The following is a 17,940-nucleotide window of genomic DNA, read 5'->3' on the forward strand; positions in this document are numbered from 1 at the left end:
TTTGGGTTGGTGATTTTTTGACATATTATTTTAATTTCTCTCATGTTCTCTCTTTATCTTTTCTGTTAGTTTCTTTTAAAGTATTGTTTACACAATTCTTTTGAAGAATTGAGCTTTTTCAATTAATGTAGAATTAGGAATATCAAGATAACGCTAAAGTAAAGTGATAAAATCCATAATGTCTTTAGTTGCTTACGATAATAGTGATTCGAGTGATTATGAAGACGAGGACCAAGAAAGTTCGTCAGTCCTATTGACTAAATCAGTGGAAGGTAAAAAGTTCACAGGTTTTGTTTCCTTTATTTCTTAAACTTTGACATTATTCGTGTATACATATTTTTTTAATTATATGTAGATAAAGTTCCAAAACCATCTACATCACAGAGCATAAGTGTAAAAGAACTTGAAAATGAAATTGATAATAGTTTGTTTAATGCTCTGCCACAACCAACGAAGAAAGTGTCTGGCATTATTGAAGAGGAAGATGAGTTTTTACACAAAAAGGAGACTGCAAGTAATGCTGTTAAGCCCAAATCTAAAATAACAGTACCATCACTGAGTGATGTAAGTAAGAACATTAATGAGTAAAGTTGTACAACCTTTATCTCGACATATTTCAAGATCAATTTATGAAATGTTGATGTTTTTTTCTTACAGTTTAAAGATGTAACTGACACAGTACCTATTGCTAAACCCAGAGCTGTAGATGGTGTAAGTTGATACATAATTTTCATTACTTTATTTGTAAACAAACAATTGTTAACTTATATTAAATAATATTATTTTATATCATAGAAAAAGTCTGGACTGCTAAGTATCTTACCACAGCCTAAAAATGGAATTGTATCAATAAAATCAACAAAATCTTTAATACCAAATGTATTGAGGCAAAACGCAGGCAGCAGTAGCATTAAGAAAAAGGCACCTTTACCAACACCAATGAAGAAATCTAAATCAGAAACAATATTAAAAGATTCAGATGATAGTGACAATGATGAAGTACAAAATGATTTCTTTTCAATAAACAAGCCTGTTGTTATTGAAGACATACCCTTACAAGATGAAGACACAGAGAAATTGTCCGAAGTCAGGAGTACAAAAGAACCAAGAAGCATAGAGTCCTACTTCAAAAAAGATGTTGATCATGTTGATGTAGAACCATGTTTATCTTCATACAATCAGATGGAAACAGAGTCTGTAGCAAGCTTAGATACTGCGTCTAGCTCACAACTGGAAGATAATAATTTGGTTCTTGATGAAGAAGCTGTAAGTAAAATTTTATACTCTTTATATATTTTAATCTTTCACTAACTTCACTAATATCAAATTAAAAAAAAAACTTGGGACTGTCATTGTCTATGGATTACTATAAAAATGGTTTTTTCTTCTTTAGCTAAGTTAAATTGTATTATTTTTCTTATATTTATTATTTATTTTAGATATTGAAACTTGTTGGTGCTCGAGGGAAGCGCAAGAGAGAGGAGATTCAAATAGTTGACTTCAATCAACAAGAGGTACTTGCAGAGGCGAGGCAGTTGCTGCTCAAAGGACTCATGGATGACACCAGCAAAAGAGTTTCCGCAAGCAAAAAGAAAGGCAATGAACCTACAAACATGCAGAAAAGGAAACACCAGATTACATACTTGGCTCATCAGGTAAGTTGTTATTCAGAAAATTTAGTAATAGTCCTAAAACTTGATATATTTGTAGTCTACATAACAGATAAAAAAGCACTTTTGTGGAAAAAACTGTAATTAATAAGTAGAAAATTAAAAATTTTACTTAGTTAACTGCTATTATAAGTAAAGTTTTATGTTACAATCTGTTAGTTTACTTCAATTTTTTTTTTATTTTCAGGCAAAGGCAAATGAGGTGGAGCTTCAAAACAAATGGGCAAATAACAGAATGTCTAAACGGCAGACTCAATCTAAATATGGATTTTAAGTTTTCATTACAATCTCAGTATAAGTGTAGATTAAGATGTGTAAATAATAAGTTTGAAAATAAAACATCAACATTTAAACATTTGTTTCTATAATTTAAACCTACATTAGTTTAGAAATAACTACAATCTCTTGGCTTTCCTTGGTCGGGGAGGGTTCCAAGACACTCGGGTATTGTCAGTCACTGACACTATGTCTAAGCCACCCATTTGTAGACCTTTCACTGCAGACTGAAAAAAATAAATCAATTTTAGTTTAGTTAAATATGTTTTATACACATTTTATTAATTTTTCTTACCAATCTACCAGGTCCTAAACCTCTGACTCGCACTCTCACAGTTTTGTATCCTTTATTTATGGCTTTCTGAAAATAATTTTTATAAAGTCCTTTATAAGTATTCTACAACATAAATTTACATTAAAAACATTTATCAAATATTTAAATAAAATATTGCGAATTTAGAAGGTGCATTTTATCTTTCTTTTCCTAAATTTTACAATACAATATGAAAATCATAATTTTCATATAAAAAATTGCCTTAACTTATTTTTTTTTTGATTAGGAATGTAAAATATAGAAAAGAAAACTTACTGTAGCAATACTGATGGCAGTGGTTTGTGCGGCTATGTTTGTACCCTTCTTTGTGTTTTTAAAACCTTCCATACCACATGATCTAGTGAATTTCACCGCGCCAGCGGAGTCGGTTACAGTGAAAATTGTGTTGTTGTGAGTGACTCGGATATTGCATATCGGAAGATCTTTGTATGGAACACCATCGAATAAATAGTTGTCCGATTCCAAAGTGGGAAATAAGTTTTGTTTCCTTAAAATTTAAATGATTACTATTACTAAATCTTAACTATTTGTATTTGAAGTGTGTAGCTGTAACTGGTATGTTCACCTTTTACTTTACTTACAACTTTAAGACTGAGTCTAAGTCAATAATTTTCTCCCCTTGGACACCCTCATCATCTGCGGGTATCCTTTTATGATCAAACTTTTCTGTCGCTTGCGGAGTGGTTGTGTAAATAGAACGTACTATCGAATTAGTTGTTGCTCTGATAGTATTTCTTATAGCGCTTAACATTGTTAATTGATTTAAAATTCTCCCATATAACCTATTTTACTTTACATTAGCTTGACATCTGTCATTGTTTCTGACAGTTTGTAAATTGACAGATGACAGCTGTTGGGAGTAACAGAGTATAAAATAAGACGTCGTGATTTACCATGCATCGTTATAGTTTTATGGAAAGCGATAATTTATATAATTTTCTCTGATTACTCGTTTCTTGTTTTTCAAAGATTTAATCGCGCGAAGGTAAAGAAAAAAAACTTTTTTAAATTGATGTATAATTTAATAACTTATTACAGTGTAATTGTAAAGTAGAATTGGAATTATATTTATAATTTATTGATTAAGAATATTCTTAAAGTAGAGAACGGATTGCGTGAAGCCTCTGAGGGGCGCCGGCACTCCGATGTGCAATAGTTGCAGCTGCCCGGCTTCGGCGATATAGTTTGCTTTTTTTAGTTGGTCTATCGCCCAGCTAACCGTATATGTATTTAGTTCATCTTTGGTCGCGTCCTTATTGATGATGTAGTTGATGGTGTGGGAGTACAGGACGGTGGGTACGAGTGGAATGAACATATCATTGTCGAGCAACTCCTTGATGAGATCATCTTCTATTTCTTGCTTTCGCACCCATTCCTGTAAAACGCAAATTTTAATTACTTTGAATAAGTGCTCCAAGTATCAAGCTTGGGTTTTTCCAAATAATATTCAAGGTTAATGCTTAATGCTAATGCCAGCTCAAATTGATGTGTCATGTGTGAATAGGAAGGTTGTACCTACCTTATGTCGGTCCAGCAGCGACAGCACGAGGCGCGGCGTGTGGTCGCAATGATTGAGCAGCGCGAGCCACACGGCGCACAGCGCGCCACCTTCCGGCGCACTCTCGCACAGGCACTGCACCTCCTACACAACATACAAATTTTACTTACTATATCTCTACAAATAAAATAACGAAGTGTATGGAACAATTGAGAAAAATTGTGCTTATATTTTTTTTTTTGGGAAGACGTAAAACGCGCCATGCACCAAGACGTCCTCTGAGCAGTATTATAGAAAATTACTCGATATATTGAACTATTTTTAGTATAATAGACCTCGTCGTCTAGGATGGGCTCTCGTAGCAGCAGCTTGATGAGCACGAGCGCCTCACTCTGCTCCGCGGCGTTCAGCAGCGTGTGCACGTACTCGCAGTGCAGGCTCCTGCCGTCTCTGTCGCACACGGACAACACGTATATAAATAACCGTGGTTTTCTTAGACCAAAATCTCTGTTTGCCAAAGATGAAAGACAGGGATAATTTTATGCAAAGATTTTGGATCCTAGAAACCCGCGATAACTTCATACTATTCTTAATTTAGTAATTAACCACTGTTATAAAAAAACTATGTTTTGGTGTATACGTAGAGACAGATTAGTATTTATTAACTAAAAAATATTTTTTTCTAACCACAAGAACCATCTTGTGGTGGAGCATCAGTGCTAACTGACGAAACATTTACAAACAAAAAGCACAATAAAATTCGAACTGTGTTTAAAACTGCTTTAGCAGTATATTTATTCAAGTGATAAGTTAAGGAAGGTATACTGACTGTTCCTTGGTGGGCGGCCAGCAGTTGAGGACGTCGACGAGCGCCTTCTTCTTCTGCCACGAGTCTGACAGCGACATGAATTTGCTGAACACCTCGCGACGACCCTCCTCCGACAGCAACTGATCATCTATTAAAAAGTACTGAACTGAATCTATTGAAAGAAAACTGGTATAGGTTCAATTTACTTCAATTTTTTTTGTCCGCTCAAGGTAAGCTGCGCAGTATCCTTCCCCTGCTACACCTAAAATTGTGTTTCGCAGTTATTTGTGGGTTTTCGAGCCTCTAAACTATTTTATCTTTTCTATACCTGTGAGTTGTTGTGCGTATTCTAGATCGGGCCACTCATTGCGGAGCAGCGCGGCGGTGGAGTGCGCGAGATGGTCGAGGTGCGGCGTGCGCGTGCGCCGGCTCAGCGCCAGCAGGCCCAGCTGTCTGTGCGGCGGCAGCTGCAGCGCCTCCGCGCGACTTACCAGCGCACTCACCACCTCCTCCGGGAACTTCACACCTTCCTTGTGGTATTGACACACGCGCCCCACTAATATCTCGATTGATCTGGAACGGTACATAGAATAAGTCTTTTTAACACACAAGCGGTGGACTAAACAAGTCCCCCCCTAGCTTCGTATTAAAGATCGAGACATCTTTTTATCAAGATAAGACATGGACCATTATAGAAACTAGTTTTGTAAATGAAGCTGCATGTATCTGTTTGAAATACAAGAAAGGACAATTTAGTATATACAAACTGCAGGTCATTAGCGTAGTGTGCGAGCCTGTGCTGGAAGAGGTGGTGCGGGGCGAGGTTGAGATGCAGACAGTGCAGCAGGGAGGCGAGCGCGGCGGGCCGCACGCCGCACACCACCAGCTCGCCCAGCGCACACGTCGCGCGCTCCACATCGCCGTGACTCATCTCCAGCTCGCTGCACACAATATTACATACCTCGACTTATTTTAAAACATTTTTCAAATAAAAATGATATATTTATGCGACAATAACATAAAATCTAGTGAACATATCGGGATGGAATTGTAAGTTATCGATGGGGAATCGTCCCTACATGGTTATGGGCTATTAGTTTTATTTTTCCGTTGATCCTTCCTAATATTTTAACATTTTTATATTTATAAATATTTTGTTCGATTTCGTAGACATGTGTGCATTATTGTTGATACAGACGTCCAGCCGTTTTCATCAGGAATATCGCTGGCGTGCCGCAGCGCCTGCACTGCTGCAGAGTGGTAGTTGTCGAGGAAGCGCGCCCACCGCGTCACCTCCTCCCCCACCTGGCTCCACGACTGCTCGCTGCACACATAAACACTCTTAAATAATTATTATAAGACGCAAACGCGCCATTTCTTAGTTTTATATTATTTCTATCATTAATACGTTATTTTGGAGTATTTTATTGTTATAATTGACAGTAAAATAAAACATTATTATTCAAATAAAAACGCAAAACTCACTTCTTACTAAACTTGTAGTCGTTTTCCTGTTCTTGCTGGCAGTAGTCCACCGCTTGCATGAGCATTAAGTTTCTAGTTCCTGCAGGTACTCTGTTTTAAGACAATTTAATATTTTTAAATCATCTACATAAAGCTAAACACAGACAATAAGATGTAAACCACACCGAGATACATCTGATTTTTAGACATTATTAGTTTGAATCCTTTGGCCTTGGTCAGAATGTTAAGTGAGGGGACATAAACGTCGACATTTTAGTAAGGCTAGTGTTGTGTCAGTACACCGGCATAGTGTCGGATTTTCTGCCTAACATTATGTAGTTACCGTTTGACAGCGTCTGAGCTGAAGCAGGTGTCGTTGAGGAATCGCAGCAGGTCATCCTTGGCCAGCTTATTGAAGTAGCTGGCGCATTGCCGGTACTGCTGCATCCACTTTTTGTTGCTTGCGTTCGCGCCCACCTGCATATGCATGTATATTACATGTTTAATTAAGGATATCTATGGCCAGCGGTAAGTTCGCTCTTTTCGCGAATTTAGGTAGCCGTTCACTGGATTGCCAACTTATAAAAAAATCTTCACTAAAATACACTGACACTAAAGAAGTGTTTAGTGAGCCAGGTGGTGTAGAGCGAGTTGACGGAGAGAGGCAGCTTGATGGCGGGCGGCAACGTGCGCAGGAACTTGCCCACCATGCCCACGTTCTCCGGCCGCAGGATGTGCAGCAGGTGCGCGGTCAGCTCCTGCACACATGGCTGGCTCACCAGCAACTTGTAGTCCAGATCTGGAAGTTATCTCATTATTTCAATATAAAGTATTACTAAATTAACAAAATAAAAATTAACAATTATTATAATTAAAAAAATTAGTATTAAGTTGCAGAAAACTTTTATGGAATGATGAAGCCATACGAGTACTGTAAATAGTTCTCAAAGCAATAGAATTATAATGATGCAAAGAAAAACTGTTGTCCAAAAATAAAGAAATTTGAATTTTAAAACCTTAAACCCACGATGCAATTTATTTATTATCATGTTGTATAAATTGAAAACAGCAACACGGCATCTAAACAGCTCTTTTACGTTGTTAAAATGCCTTTACTAAAACACGTTACATTTATAAATCCATCAAATTCTAATCACGACTACATCTAGTTGTCAACACTTCCCGCGCGATTCTCTTCTTTATTTTCACCTATTTTTTTTTTCATAATTGAAAAGGCAAAGGTTCTTTGGTCAGTGTGCCACGTCTTTGGCAGAATGTTTAATTCTGTACTCAACATAAGTTTAATTTAATTCGTGCCAATCTAAATACACTTCGTGTGAAAGCCAAGAGAGATGAGAAAAAAATCATGCCAATACATTTTTTTACTATAAGCAATGACAATGCATGTGTTTACATTAGAAAGAAGACTCGCTGCAACGTTACCTGGTGAAGCTGCCTTTGCCTTCTTGAGCAGTTTGATGTGTTCCTGTGCGGTGAGGCCGTGTATGTGGGGGCGGTCGTCCACACGCTGCAGCAGCCCCAGCACGGCCAGCAGCTCGCCGTGCTCCGCGCCCCCGCACGCCTCCCACAGAGCTTCTTTTATACTGGCATAATGTTTATTATTTAGTTATGCTGTATTAACCTCGACATCTGCTAAAACGTAATTGTAACATTGCCTACTTTAAGTAATTCTTAAAAAAGTTTGTAATTACAGCCTATTATTATTGTAAAACCTTTAACTAAAAATTTGTATGGATTTTTTCGCACAAGTTTGCTTTGAAGTTATAAAAATTTATTTTACTGACATTTACCAAGAGTTAAAATCATATAAATTCAATTTTTTTATTTTCGTAGACTGACCGTGTGTGTGCATCAGGCGTGTTCTCTGGCATGAGGTTGAGGAGGCGCGTGTCTGCGCGCGCGTGCGCAGCGTGTGTCAGCCACACGTCCATCTCATCGAGCGAGTGCCGGCGCGCCAGCGCGCACGCAAGCCGCACCTGCGCCTCATCTGTACTCCTGGTACAACACATATTATGTATGCTGTCATCATCAGAAAACATGACTAAACAGGTAACAACACTGAGAATATTCAAAAGTTAATTAATAGAAGTTATTTGTGATATTAAACTAATTAAAGAAAAGTTTTTAAAAGATATTTATGTTAACTAAGATTTATGGAGCAGAAAGGTGATAAAATTATGACAGTGCTTGTGTCCGATAAACATGAACCTATGCAAGTATATTTAAGTAGGAGACTGAGAATAAATCATAAAAATCGCGCCACATAATAAAAAAAAACTATCCTTCCTTTAAGATTATTAGTGTTGGTATATTAACTAATACATAATTTCAATCAAGTAAGTATAGCCGAAATAGCTCAGTTGGGAGAGCGTTAGACTGAAGATCTAAAGGTCCCTGGTTCGATCCCTGGTTTCGGCAATCCACTTTTTGTTGAAGAAATTCAAAGTAAAACTTTTTCTTAATTTAAGGTAATAAAATATTTTGTCTTTTAATTTATCTATTATATCTATTTATTTTTATATATAAATACAATTTATGAATGCAATGTATTTTTGATTTGCATAAGATTAGCGGCATTTAAATTAAAGTTGTGTAGTAGTTATTTTCCATACCTGGCGAGCCTATAGATAATCTCCCGTCTATAATCAGGATCCGCACCGAACAGCAGTCCGTTAACATTAACTCCGAATTCCCGCATGCGCTTCACATCCAGCTCGCCAGCTAGCTGCTCCAGGCACAACCTGATGGTGGCAAGCTGCTCCTCCGTAGCATTGCTCTGCTTCAATGTGCTTCGAGCCATCTACGTAACAAAAATTTAGTATAAAACAGAACTTTAAAAACTCGTCTAGTAACTAATTTTAAATTTCTGATAAAGCTCACCTGTTTGGGTTGAGCAAGATAGACATTGTCTTTGAGTTCGGAGGAGTTGCATTGCAGCAGCGTGGCGTATAGCGCGGCGCTGGCGGCGGTGGGCGTGTGGTGCGTAAGTGCCAGCCGTTCCGCGCCGCCTGCCGCACGCACCAGGCACGACACGCTTAGCGGCGTGTCATTGTATAACAGTTCCTCACCACATTTCTCCAACACTAAAATCAAAATGAACAAACTTTATTTTTTATTTCATTCATATTTGGAGAAAATCCGTTACTTTAAAACTAACGTTACGTTGTCTTAAGACATGTACAAACTTACTTTTGTTTCTGAAACTTTTAACTTCTATGACTTAATTGGAAACAAAACCGTGCAATCTTCAGTTACCAGGCGCACATAGAGAGGAGGGACTTACCGTCAGCTTCAAGCTGCATGTTGGCGTTGTCGAGCAATGCGGAGTGCGTGTAGTACCAGGCGAGCAGCGTGCGACCGAGGCTGGCGGCGGGCGCGGGCATGGAGAACCGCTCGTAGCTGTACTGCGCGCTGCACACGCTGTGCTCCGGGTACAGGCAGCGGTAGAACTCCGGACAGTGCACACTATGCTCTATCGCCTCCTCTGATGAGTCTTTTGTGTCACTGCAAATGCTTATGATATAAGACAAGTATTGAACAAGCATGAACGTTAGCTAAAAACTAAATCAAATAAGACTTACCTTAAATTTAATTTATCACGGACTGTGTCAATAAGGTAATTAAATATAGGGAGTTTTTGAGGGACGAGATCTTTCTTCTCGACGACTGGCTAGAAATAAAAGACAATTCAATTACTACAAAAATAAAAATTCTGAATGTTATGATAATTAGCCAAAGTTTGTAAAATTTTAGTTACAGTGGTGACAGCGTCGGCGAACTCTTCATCTGTGGATTGACGGCGCGTGGCCAACTTCATCTGGTCCGCCAGGCCCGAGCCCGTCTGCTGCAGGTTTTCTACTTCCAGATTCAAACTGTAGAAAGAAAATATTACCATCAACATTACTTTAGTACATTTGGTATAAAATTAGCTCGTCCAAAAATGTGATGTATTGTTTAAAAGGCGATCGAATTTGTATTCCGTTTCATACAAAGTACATAATCATAATAATTTTAGAATCTATCTATATTGATTTAGGCAATTTGTGCATCAACAGACCGGTCACAAAGCACTGCCTCGAGATCAGCGGGCGCGGCGTGGGCTGCGGCGGCGGCGAGCAGGGCGCGGCGCTCGTTGAGGTCGGCGTGTGCGTGCGCGCGCTTGGCGGCGTCTGCCAGTAGCGGCGCAGCGGGCGCGTATCGGAGTGCGGCCAGCCGGCGCGCCGCCGCCGCGCACGCCGCCCCGCCACCACCGCCTGCACCCAGCGCCTGCTCCCCCACCAGCTGCAGCACCATCCCTTCGCTGCAACACATACAAAGTTAATAACTTTACAATATTTAAAAGGTGTTAAGTGCATTTTTCCGCGTTAAAAAAAAAACAATCATCTTTAATGGCAACTAACGGAACAACTTAGTTTACGGGTAATACGTAATGAAAGTTTACCGCGTGATCTCGTCATCTCCGGCAATTCTGAGCAGTTTAGCTAAATTGAGCAACTTGTGACTGGCGAGGTAGGCGTTACGGTTTAGCGTCAGACATTCCTTTATCAACAACATTCTGTCTTCGCAGAGACGAACTGAAAATAACATTAAAAAAATAAAGTTTTTTTAAAAAAAAAAGCATAATTGATGAGAATAATAAAAAACGAAAAACAGGAGTACCTTGTATAGGAAGGATCGTCAGACCAAAACTATTTAATAGACTGAGTGAACTAATGAGATCTAGCTCCTTCTTTATATCTTCGTTTTCGTCTTCTATCAATGATAAGCAGCATCTGTGCAGCAATAAATTATATTTTATTTTCTTTTAAAAAAAGTAATTTTTGTAAACAAAACCGTAGAATCTTCATTCATCAAATTCATAGAAACTTTACTTGGCTAGCTCCAAAGCGGGATCTGTGAGCGAGGATGCTGAGTTGAAGTACTCTTTGGATGAGTCAATGACGAGCTGCACGGAGCGCAGGTAAGGCAGCGCGGGCGGGGGGCGGGGCTGCGCGCGCGCACACGTCAGCGCGGACGCCGCGAGACGCACGCTCGCCGCCTCGCCCGACGCCAGGAGCGCGGACGAGTATATCTAGACAAGTAACAATGATAACCTTCTAGTAAATATTTCATTTTGGAGCATATTACTAAAAATTCAAACTGTGGTTTTGTACACAAAAAATGGAAAATTACCTCATAGCATTGCTCCTTAGTAACACAATCAAACAAGGTTGCTTGCAGTTCCAGAATATCTTTGAGGAGGGATTCCCAGTCTTGCGGCGTTGGCTTTTCTTCTCTAAAAAATTGCCATTCTCTATATATAAGACACCATAAACTTTACTGTTTGAGGAGCATGATAATTTTTAAGCTTGTTTACCGTTGCGACAGGGTGCGCGCGAGTCTCGCCAGCAGCCTCTGTGCGGCGCGTGCATCTCCGAGCATGTCTCGCAGGTCGCGCAGCGGCACGCGCACGCCGCGCCACGCCGCGCGCGTCGCCCCGCCCACCAGCCGCTCCAGCGCAGACACGCGCCGCACCAGCTCGCTGCTGCTGATCGTGCCGTCACTGACACAACACAACGGTAAACACTTCAAAATATAAACGGTAAATAATTGACTAAAAGATAACGTTAAGGTATAGTGTTTATCTCAGATTTACATTAGCGATTTAGAAGATTGTGAAGATCTATGGTGACCTTAAGTACGATTAAAATACTCTTTTTGGTGAAACTAAAGTGTTTTTGACAGTATTAGTACGACTTACGTTTCCTTGAGGATGCAGTTGAGGAGGTCTACGGCCATTTCGAGTTGATCGGTGCCGTTGTGTGCGAACAAACAGCGTTCCGCCAGCTCGATGTGCGTGCGCACGTCCAGCTCAAACTCTTTAGGAGACTGCAGCAACTGACAAAAAAAAATCAGTGAACACCTGCTACAACAGTAATATTATAGCAAATACGGTGTGATTTTATGAATAATTACGAGCAATATATATGAGAGGTCTTCAATGCTGACACTCTCCACGAAGTCTATGATGCCGCACAGGCAGGCGCCGGCGCGCTGCGTCAGGTTCTCGAACCGCTTCATGAACGGCACCACGAACTGCTTCACGTCGGCCACGAAGTTCTCCGGCGTCGTCTGACAACATAAACAATATATTACTAAGGAATTATATTTGATAACCACGATGGCGAGGGGGATTGCCGCGCCCCTGCATGACTTAGGCGTGGTTACAATGTGCTACAACCGCACTTTCTTTCTCTCTCCCTTTCTATTTTTACACACCATTTTCATGAGCAGCTTGCACGTCTCAAGCGGAGACATCTTCTCCAGATCACTGAGCGTGACCCCCTCCACATTGATGTCGTAGATCAGAGTGCTGAGGGTCAGGAGATGGAAGAGTATATTATCGAGGCCCTTGACTCCGCCGCCGATGGCCGCGAGCGTGACGAGTGCGAGCGCGTGCGAGGCGAGCCCGCTGCGTGCTTCTATATCCCGCGCGCGTCTCTCGTACCACACCGCGTAGTCGACGAACTCCTCGCTGGCTGACTCCGACTCGGGAGTCGTGTCCTCTGACCAGTTCGAGCTCCAGATGGATCTGTAAATCAATTCAAAAAATTAACTTCAACATATATGACTACAAAAAGGATGAATCGCCTTCTTAAGATTTGAACTGTATTTTTAGATTTTAGAACTAGTTTTGTATATATGAACGTCTTATGATTTACTCACCTAAAGATCTGTTTCCTACACCAATCTCTCTCAATCTCGAGGGGTTCTACTTTGACTGGTGGTCTATGTTCGAACATCTGCAGAGGGTGTGTGGTGGGCAGGATGTGCTGAAAGTCTAGGGGGTTGATGATCTCTGGCAGGTTGTCGAGCACGGCCAGCTGCATGGGCACGCTGCGAATGTGGGGCCAGAGGCAGGTGAGGGCTTCGATGCGGCCCTCCTTAGCGATCTCGACGGCACTGTGCACTATACTGTTGCTGCGCAGACAGTCGTACTCCTCTTTGTTGTACGTTGACTTCTCACATTTTAATATCGACTGAAACCAAACCATTTTTTTTTAGTTCATGGTGTATTAATGCATAGATATGTTAATTATTCATTATGTACTGTTAATTATGGTTGTGTCATAAAAATATGCTAGGAAAGGTGTCACAGTGTTACCTCGTACAGACGCAGCCTCTCCTTGTAGAAGAGCATGACATGCCGGCAGCGCAGCAGCTCGCTCGTGTATGCGTTCAGATCCTCCAGAGTTATGTCCTCCGGGTCCTTTAACTTATCATCACCACGCTCTTTATTGATTTCTGTAAGCAAGAGTAAACAAAAAATGTATTAGAAAAAAAGTTTTCATTTTCTCTGTCCGTCTCTCTCTCTCTCTCTCTCTCTATCTAACTGTTCCAATATTACGTTAGTTTCAATTTGTATGAAAATGTAAAGAAGTATAGAGATGTGTTACCATCAAGTATCCTCTCGTTGGTGAGATGCAGGCCGAAGCGCAGCAGGTCGTTGGCGGCGGGTAGTGTCTCCGGCAGCCGGTCCACGCACTGGTGCACCGCCCAGATCTTCTTTGATACTTTACTCTGCAAACATTTAAAATGCCTTGTACATTATTGCAATCAGAATACCTGAAGATCACGTTTAAGGTTAAGCTAGGGGAAACCTTGGACAATTGGTTGCTAGTGATTTTTTTAGTTGGGTTTTAAAAAAAATTATAAAACTTCTTGCTGTAGTTTATGTTACCAGGTAATTGTCAATCGCGTCAGTGGAGACGGGGTTCTTCCTCCACTGCTGCTGGTACACGAGGTCGCTGTCCAGTCCGAACTGTTCCGCCAGAGACAGCGCCTCCGAATAATTTCCGCTTTCGATCTAAAACGATCAACTTTATTTATTTTTCATTCAGTCATTCGTTCGTTAATGAATGAATGGTTAAACGCAATATCATTCACCTTTCTAGAAAACAGTTCAGTAGGCGTAGTACTCTTGACTCCCAGCAGCCTGTACACTCGGGAGACCACGGTGATCTTCTTGGGCTTGGGCTGGAAGGTCTCCATGTCGGTGATGGCGAACAGTACCGTCTTGAACAACTCCTTCGTCAGCTCCAGCATTGAGTCATCCACATCCTCTTCCACTTTGACAACCTCCATCTAGATAAACATTATGGAGCTTACAACTTATTTTTATACTCTTAAATATCGTTGTCAACAAACTTAACTGTACAGATGGAATTAAAATAAAACTTAGTAGTCTAGTAGTAAGATGGCTTACGTTTACTTTAACTATGGTAATGTTTTTTTAGAAAACAAAAAAAAACAGCCTTTAATTTACGATAAAAGAAATTTCAGAACAGTAGTTAAATAATATTGTAAAGTAATTACTAATAAGTATGTGATAAAAAATGGATATTGACAGACAGACGGACGGACAACAAAGTGATTCTATAAGAGTTCCGTTATGTTCCGTTATTTTCCTATGAGGTACGGAAATCTAAAAAAAAATAAAAATCATCTCACAGTTTCATCGCTGGTTGACTTGTTGGCAGGCAGCACATTGGACTCGCACTCCAGCACCATGAACGCACCTTCGTGTGCGCGCGTCACCTACATCATACAATACTTTTATTATTCAATATGCACTTTTTATCATTTTATGTCATTTTGTGTATGTGTGTGCATGTGTGTGTGTGTGTGTGTGTTGGTGTTTATTTTTAAATATGTATGATATAAACCTGCGGCGTGCCCTGGAAGAACTCCGGCTGCTTGCCGAGGATGTTCTCCATGTCCTCTATCCCGCACACGCTCACCGCACCGCTGAACCGGGACAATATTATTTCCTGAAAAAAAAAAAGGTTTAGTGATTACATAACAATAACTGTTATCTATTAAGACCATTTGAAACCGAGATGTATGTATGGAGAAGCTAGAAAGATGTCTCGGCTGTTGGCTTGTCTTAATAAATAATAAAATAAAAAAAGATTAAAGATAAGTCTTTCGTAAGATCGATGTGAAATATTAATTCAGGTGTATCACTGACCTCATTGGTCCACCAGTTGACGTCAGCGGGGTGGAAGAGCGCGGGGTCGTTATGCTTGATGCGGGCGGGTGTGTGGGTGGTGTGCGGGGGGTGGTGGGGTTGCAGGGGGCTGCGCAGGTGGTGGGCGGGCTGGCGGGCGAGCGGCCAGCGGTGCAGCAGTCGCAGCAGCGGCAGCCGCCACACAGACACCTCGCCGTTGCAGTGAATGCACACCAGCTTGCTACTATCCGAAGATACCTCCATACGCACTATGAAGTTCTAAACAAAAGGTAACAAATAAGAAAATGGAATAATAGTCAAGTTAATAGGTGTCTGATTAATATCTTACCATATTCTTAGATGTGATGAAAGGTATGTAGAGGTTGAACCTCTCGTTGTTGAGCTGCGTCTCGAGCTGATCGGACACCACAGACAGCTTGTAGAATGGCTCCTCGTTCAGGATGCGCCACGCCGTTATACCCGCGCTTAGTGGCGACGACACATCCTAACACAATACTTGTATCTTATACACAATACATACAAATAAATCAAAGTATTCCCAACCGTTTCGGAAAGAAAAGGGAATTTTAAGTCAAATAGACGAAAACTTTAAAACATAAATTTCTTTGTACCATAATGTTTACGAAATAAGATTTTTTTTTATATTACATACTCCAAACTTTATTAATGTACATTTAAATAGGTTGGCAAAAATTAAAATATACAAAAAACAATATTTCTATATATGTAACATGTAAAAATACCTTAGTATTCCTGGGCACGCCAGCCACATAGAGAGCGTCGTGCGGCGGGCAGTACGCCAGCGCGGCAACTCCGGCAGGGAAGCGGAAGCTGTGCCGCAACTTGAAGCCCTCCGTCTGCGAGACCACATAGCCACGTAACCGGCCGTCGAACGTCACCACGAGCACCTCCCAGTTCCTACCACATTTACATACAACTGAAATGACGGAAGACAGATTGATCTGGAGAACCAAAACCTAGTGCGTTTATCTTATGTGCATGGAATAAGGACAACATGATACTATACTTATTAGACAGGATAGCTGTCGGAACTTCATCGGATCTATTAAAAAATAATTAATAACCTTTGAATTATTTCAAAATCTATCTGTGTTAAAGATAAAGATTAAAGATCAACTTTATCTGTTTAACCATTGTAGAGTAACAAAGTAAAGAAAAATAATCTATCCAAACACTCAACACATTTATTGTATTAAAAAGATAAGACATCTTTCCAACAGTAACAATTAAACAAACTGTTTTACGGGCAACACAAAAACTATACTTGTTTCATGAAATTCTTACCATTTAGTATCCTTAACTCTGAGTGGCATAAATATAATGTCAGACACTGCATGAGTATTATCTGTGCACTCAAGCCCGCCTGGTCTTGAGCAATCCTAGAAAAAAACATTATTTTATAAAATTTCTAATCACTTAATTCAAAAATAAAAATTTACTTATAACTAAACACAACACAATAGTTACTATTCGAGATTTTTTGTTACAATAAAATAACTTACAGCTGGAATGTTGAACAGGTTAGAAGCGGTGAGGTCAAAAAAGCTGACTATTCCATTGCCATAAGCAAGCACCAAGAATGAGCAGTCAGGACTCCACACCAACTTACGCCACTGTGCATATGCATCACGACTCACTAAAACATCAGTAATTTACTCAAAAATTGGTTAAAAAAAAACAATTATGATTTACTTGATACAATATACTCTTTTTTTAATTTTATTAATATACTTATCTATATCACACCTTCAATGTTTTTTTTAGTTTGACAAACTTACTACCCATATTTGAGTCTTTCCAAAATGCATCAATTGATTTACATTATTCACATTTCTTATCTTTAGTACTTTATCTTTTGTTTTGTATTTTTACTTTTTTATAATCCATATAAGACAATACATTAAACATTAACATAATCTACAATAAAGTAATCTACCAGCATATTGACCTGTAGTTCTAGCTGCAATAGTAGCATATTCTGAACGCTTAGTTCTGATTTCTAAGATACTGTCTGTGAGCACCGCTATTACTTTCCCCTCATCACCAAGAGCAATGTGCCACTTCTGCTGTTTCTCCTTATGTCTGTAATAATTTAACAGAATTTAATTTTTCTATTCTATTTTTACAAACACTTACAAATGAGAAAAATCAGTGTAGTGCATTTCTTGGATGAAATTAACAGAGAGATATTATTAGCTATTTTTTGCTTTAAAAAGTCACATAATAGGATAAATATATTTAATTGACCCAGTGTTACATCTGTAGTTCTTATCTTTAAACGGTTTCTTCATATAACAAAGTAAAAAATACTTACGCTGTAACACTATCAATAAGACTTTTCTTAGGACCAAAAAATTTAAACCATCGCCAAAGAGCCGAGATATTCTCCGGTAAAATACTGTCGTGTTTTTGCTGTAATTACATCAAATATTTTAGAAGTACATGCAAAGAAAATGCTAAAAATAATAAATTATTCATTTAAACTTACTAAATATTCGGGTTCTGGTTTCCATTCGGAAAACACATACAGTTCATGTAAAATAGATTTGCTTTCTGCCATTTCTTTTAGATGTGAAATCGATAAATTACAACTTAATGGTTATTTTTCGAATTATTTTAATAATATTCATTATAATTTCTAACAGGCTCTACAGTATTGCACAGTACTTAACTGTCTTTATGACAGGATATTATTTTGTTGGCGAAAATATTGACGTTTTGCAATTGCTTTACGTTACGTTTTTCGTAATAAAAACATTACTTTCTCGTTCAATCTCATAAGTATAACAAAAGAATATTGATATTGCTTCTTGAATATCTACTAAAATAATCTTAAGC

At 39.3% G+C, this 17,940-nt stretch overlaps 3 protein-coding genes and 1 non-coding gene across 4 annotated transcripts; 2 read left to right on the forward strand and 2 right to left on the reverse strand.

Annotated features, from left to right (window-relative positions):
• Positions 1-23: 23 nt before the first annotated feature.
• Positions 24-2,023, forward strand: LOC106123927 (proline-rich protein PRCC). Its single transcript, XM_013320343.1, has 6 exons — positions 24-272; positions 356-564; positions 658-711; positions 796-1,266; positions 1,440-1,655; positions 1,858-2,023. The coding sequence occupies exons 1-6, from the start codon at positions 179-181 to the stop codon at positions 1,942-1,944; spliced, it is 1,131 nt and encodes a 376-aa protein (XP_013175797.1). The 5' UTR covers positions 24-178; the 3' UTR covers positions 1,945-2,023.
• Positions 2,018-3,111, reverse strand: mRpS11 (mitochondrial ribosomal protein S11). The gene is made up of 4 exons (XM_013320344.1): positions 2,862-3,111; positions 2,536-2,767; positions 2,242-2,307; positions 2,018-2,173 (listed from the first exon to the last, which is right to left on the reverse strand). The coding sequence occupies exons 1-4, from the start codon at positions 3,029-3,031 to the stop codon at positions 2,066-2,068; spliced, it is 576 nt and encodes a 191-aa protein (XP_013175798.1). The 5' UTR covers positions 3,032-3,111; the 3' UTR covers positions 2,018-2,065.
• Positions 3,112-3,294: 183 nt separating this feature from the next.
• On the reverse strand, positions 3,295-17,794 carry LOC106124576 (neuroblastoma-amplified sequence). Its single transcript, XM_013321396.1, has 41 exons — positions 17,591-17,794; positions 17,417-17,514; positions 17,051-17,184; positions 16,605-16,738; positions 16,387-16,481; positions 15,825-15,999; positions 15,410-15,565; positions 15,082-15,339; positions 14,777-14,881; positions 14,562-14,648; positions 13,998-14,195; positions 13,792-13,917; positions 13,508-13,631; positions 13,216-13,355; positions 12,777-13,090; positions 12,330-12,642; positions 12,027-12,182; positions 11,812-11,948; positions 11,428-11,613; positions 11,244-11,346; positions 10,943-11,142; positions 10,731-10,843; positions 10,513-10,645; positions 10,129-10,371; positions 9,829-9,943; positions 9,653-9,741; positions 9,355-9,575; positions 8,952-9,154; positions 8,684-8,871; positions 7,911-8,066; positions 7,494-7,654; positions 6,662-6,849; positions 6,394-6,527; positions 6,072-6,161; positions 5,785-5,910; positions 5,354-5,527; positions 4,915-5,159; positions 4,608-4,734; positions 4,114-4,228; positions 3,800-3,922; positions 3,295-3,655 (listed from the first exon to the last, which is right to left on the reverse strand). The coding sequence occupies exons 1-41, from the start codon at positions 17,660-17,662 to the stop codon at positions 3,356-3,358; spliced, it is 6,555 nt and encodes a 2,184-aa protein (XP_013176850.1). The 5' UTR covers positions 17,663-17,794; the 3' UTR covers positions 3,295-3,355.
• On the forward strand, positions 8,417-8,489 carry TRNAF-GAA (transfer RNA phenylalanine (anticodon GAA)). Its single transcript has one exon. It is a non-coding gene; the product is annotated as a tRNA-Phe (tRNA).
• Positions 17,795-17,940: the final 146 nt, after the last annotated feature.

Source organism: Papilio xuthus, unplaced genomic scaffold (assembly GCF_000836235.2).
Source record: "Papilio xuthus unplaced genomic scaffold, Pxut_1.1 DF825946.1, whole genome shotgun sequence".
Classification (NCBI taxonomy): domain Eukaryota; kingdom Metazoa; phylum Arthropoda; class Insecta; order Lepidoptera; family Papilionidae; genus Papilio; species Papilio xuthus.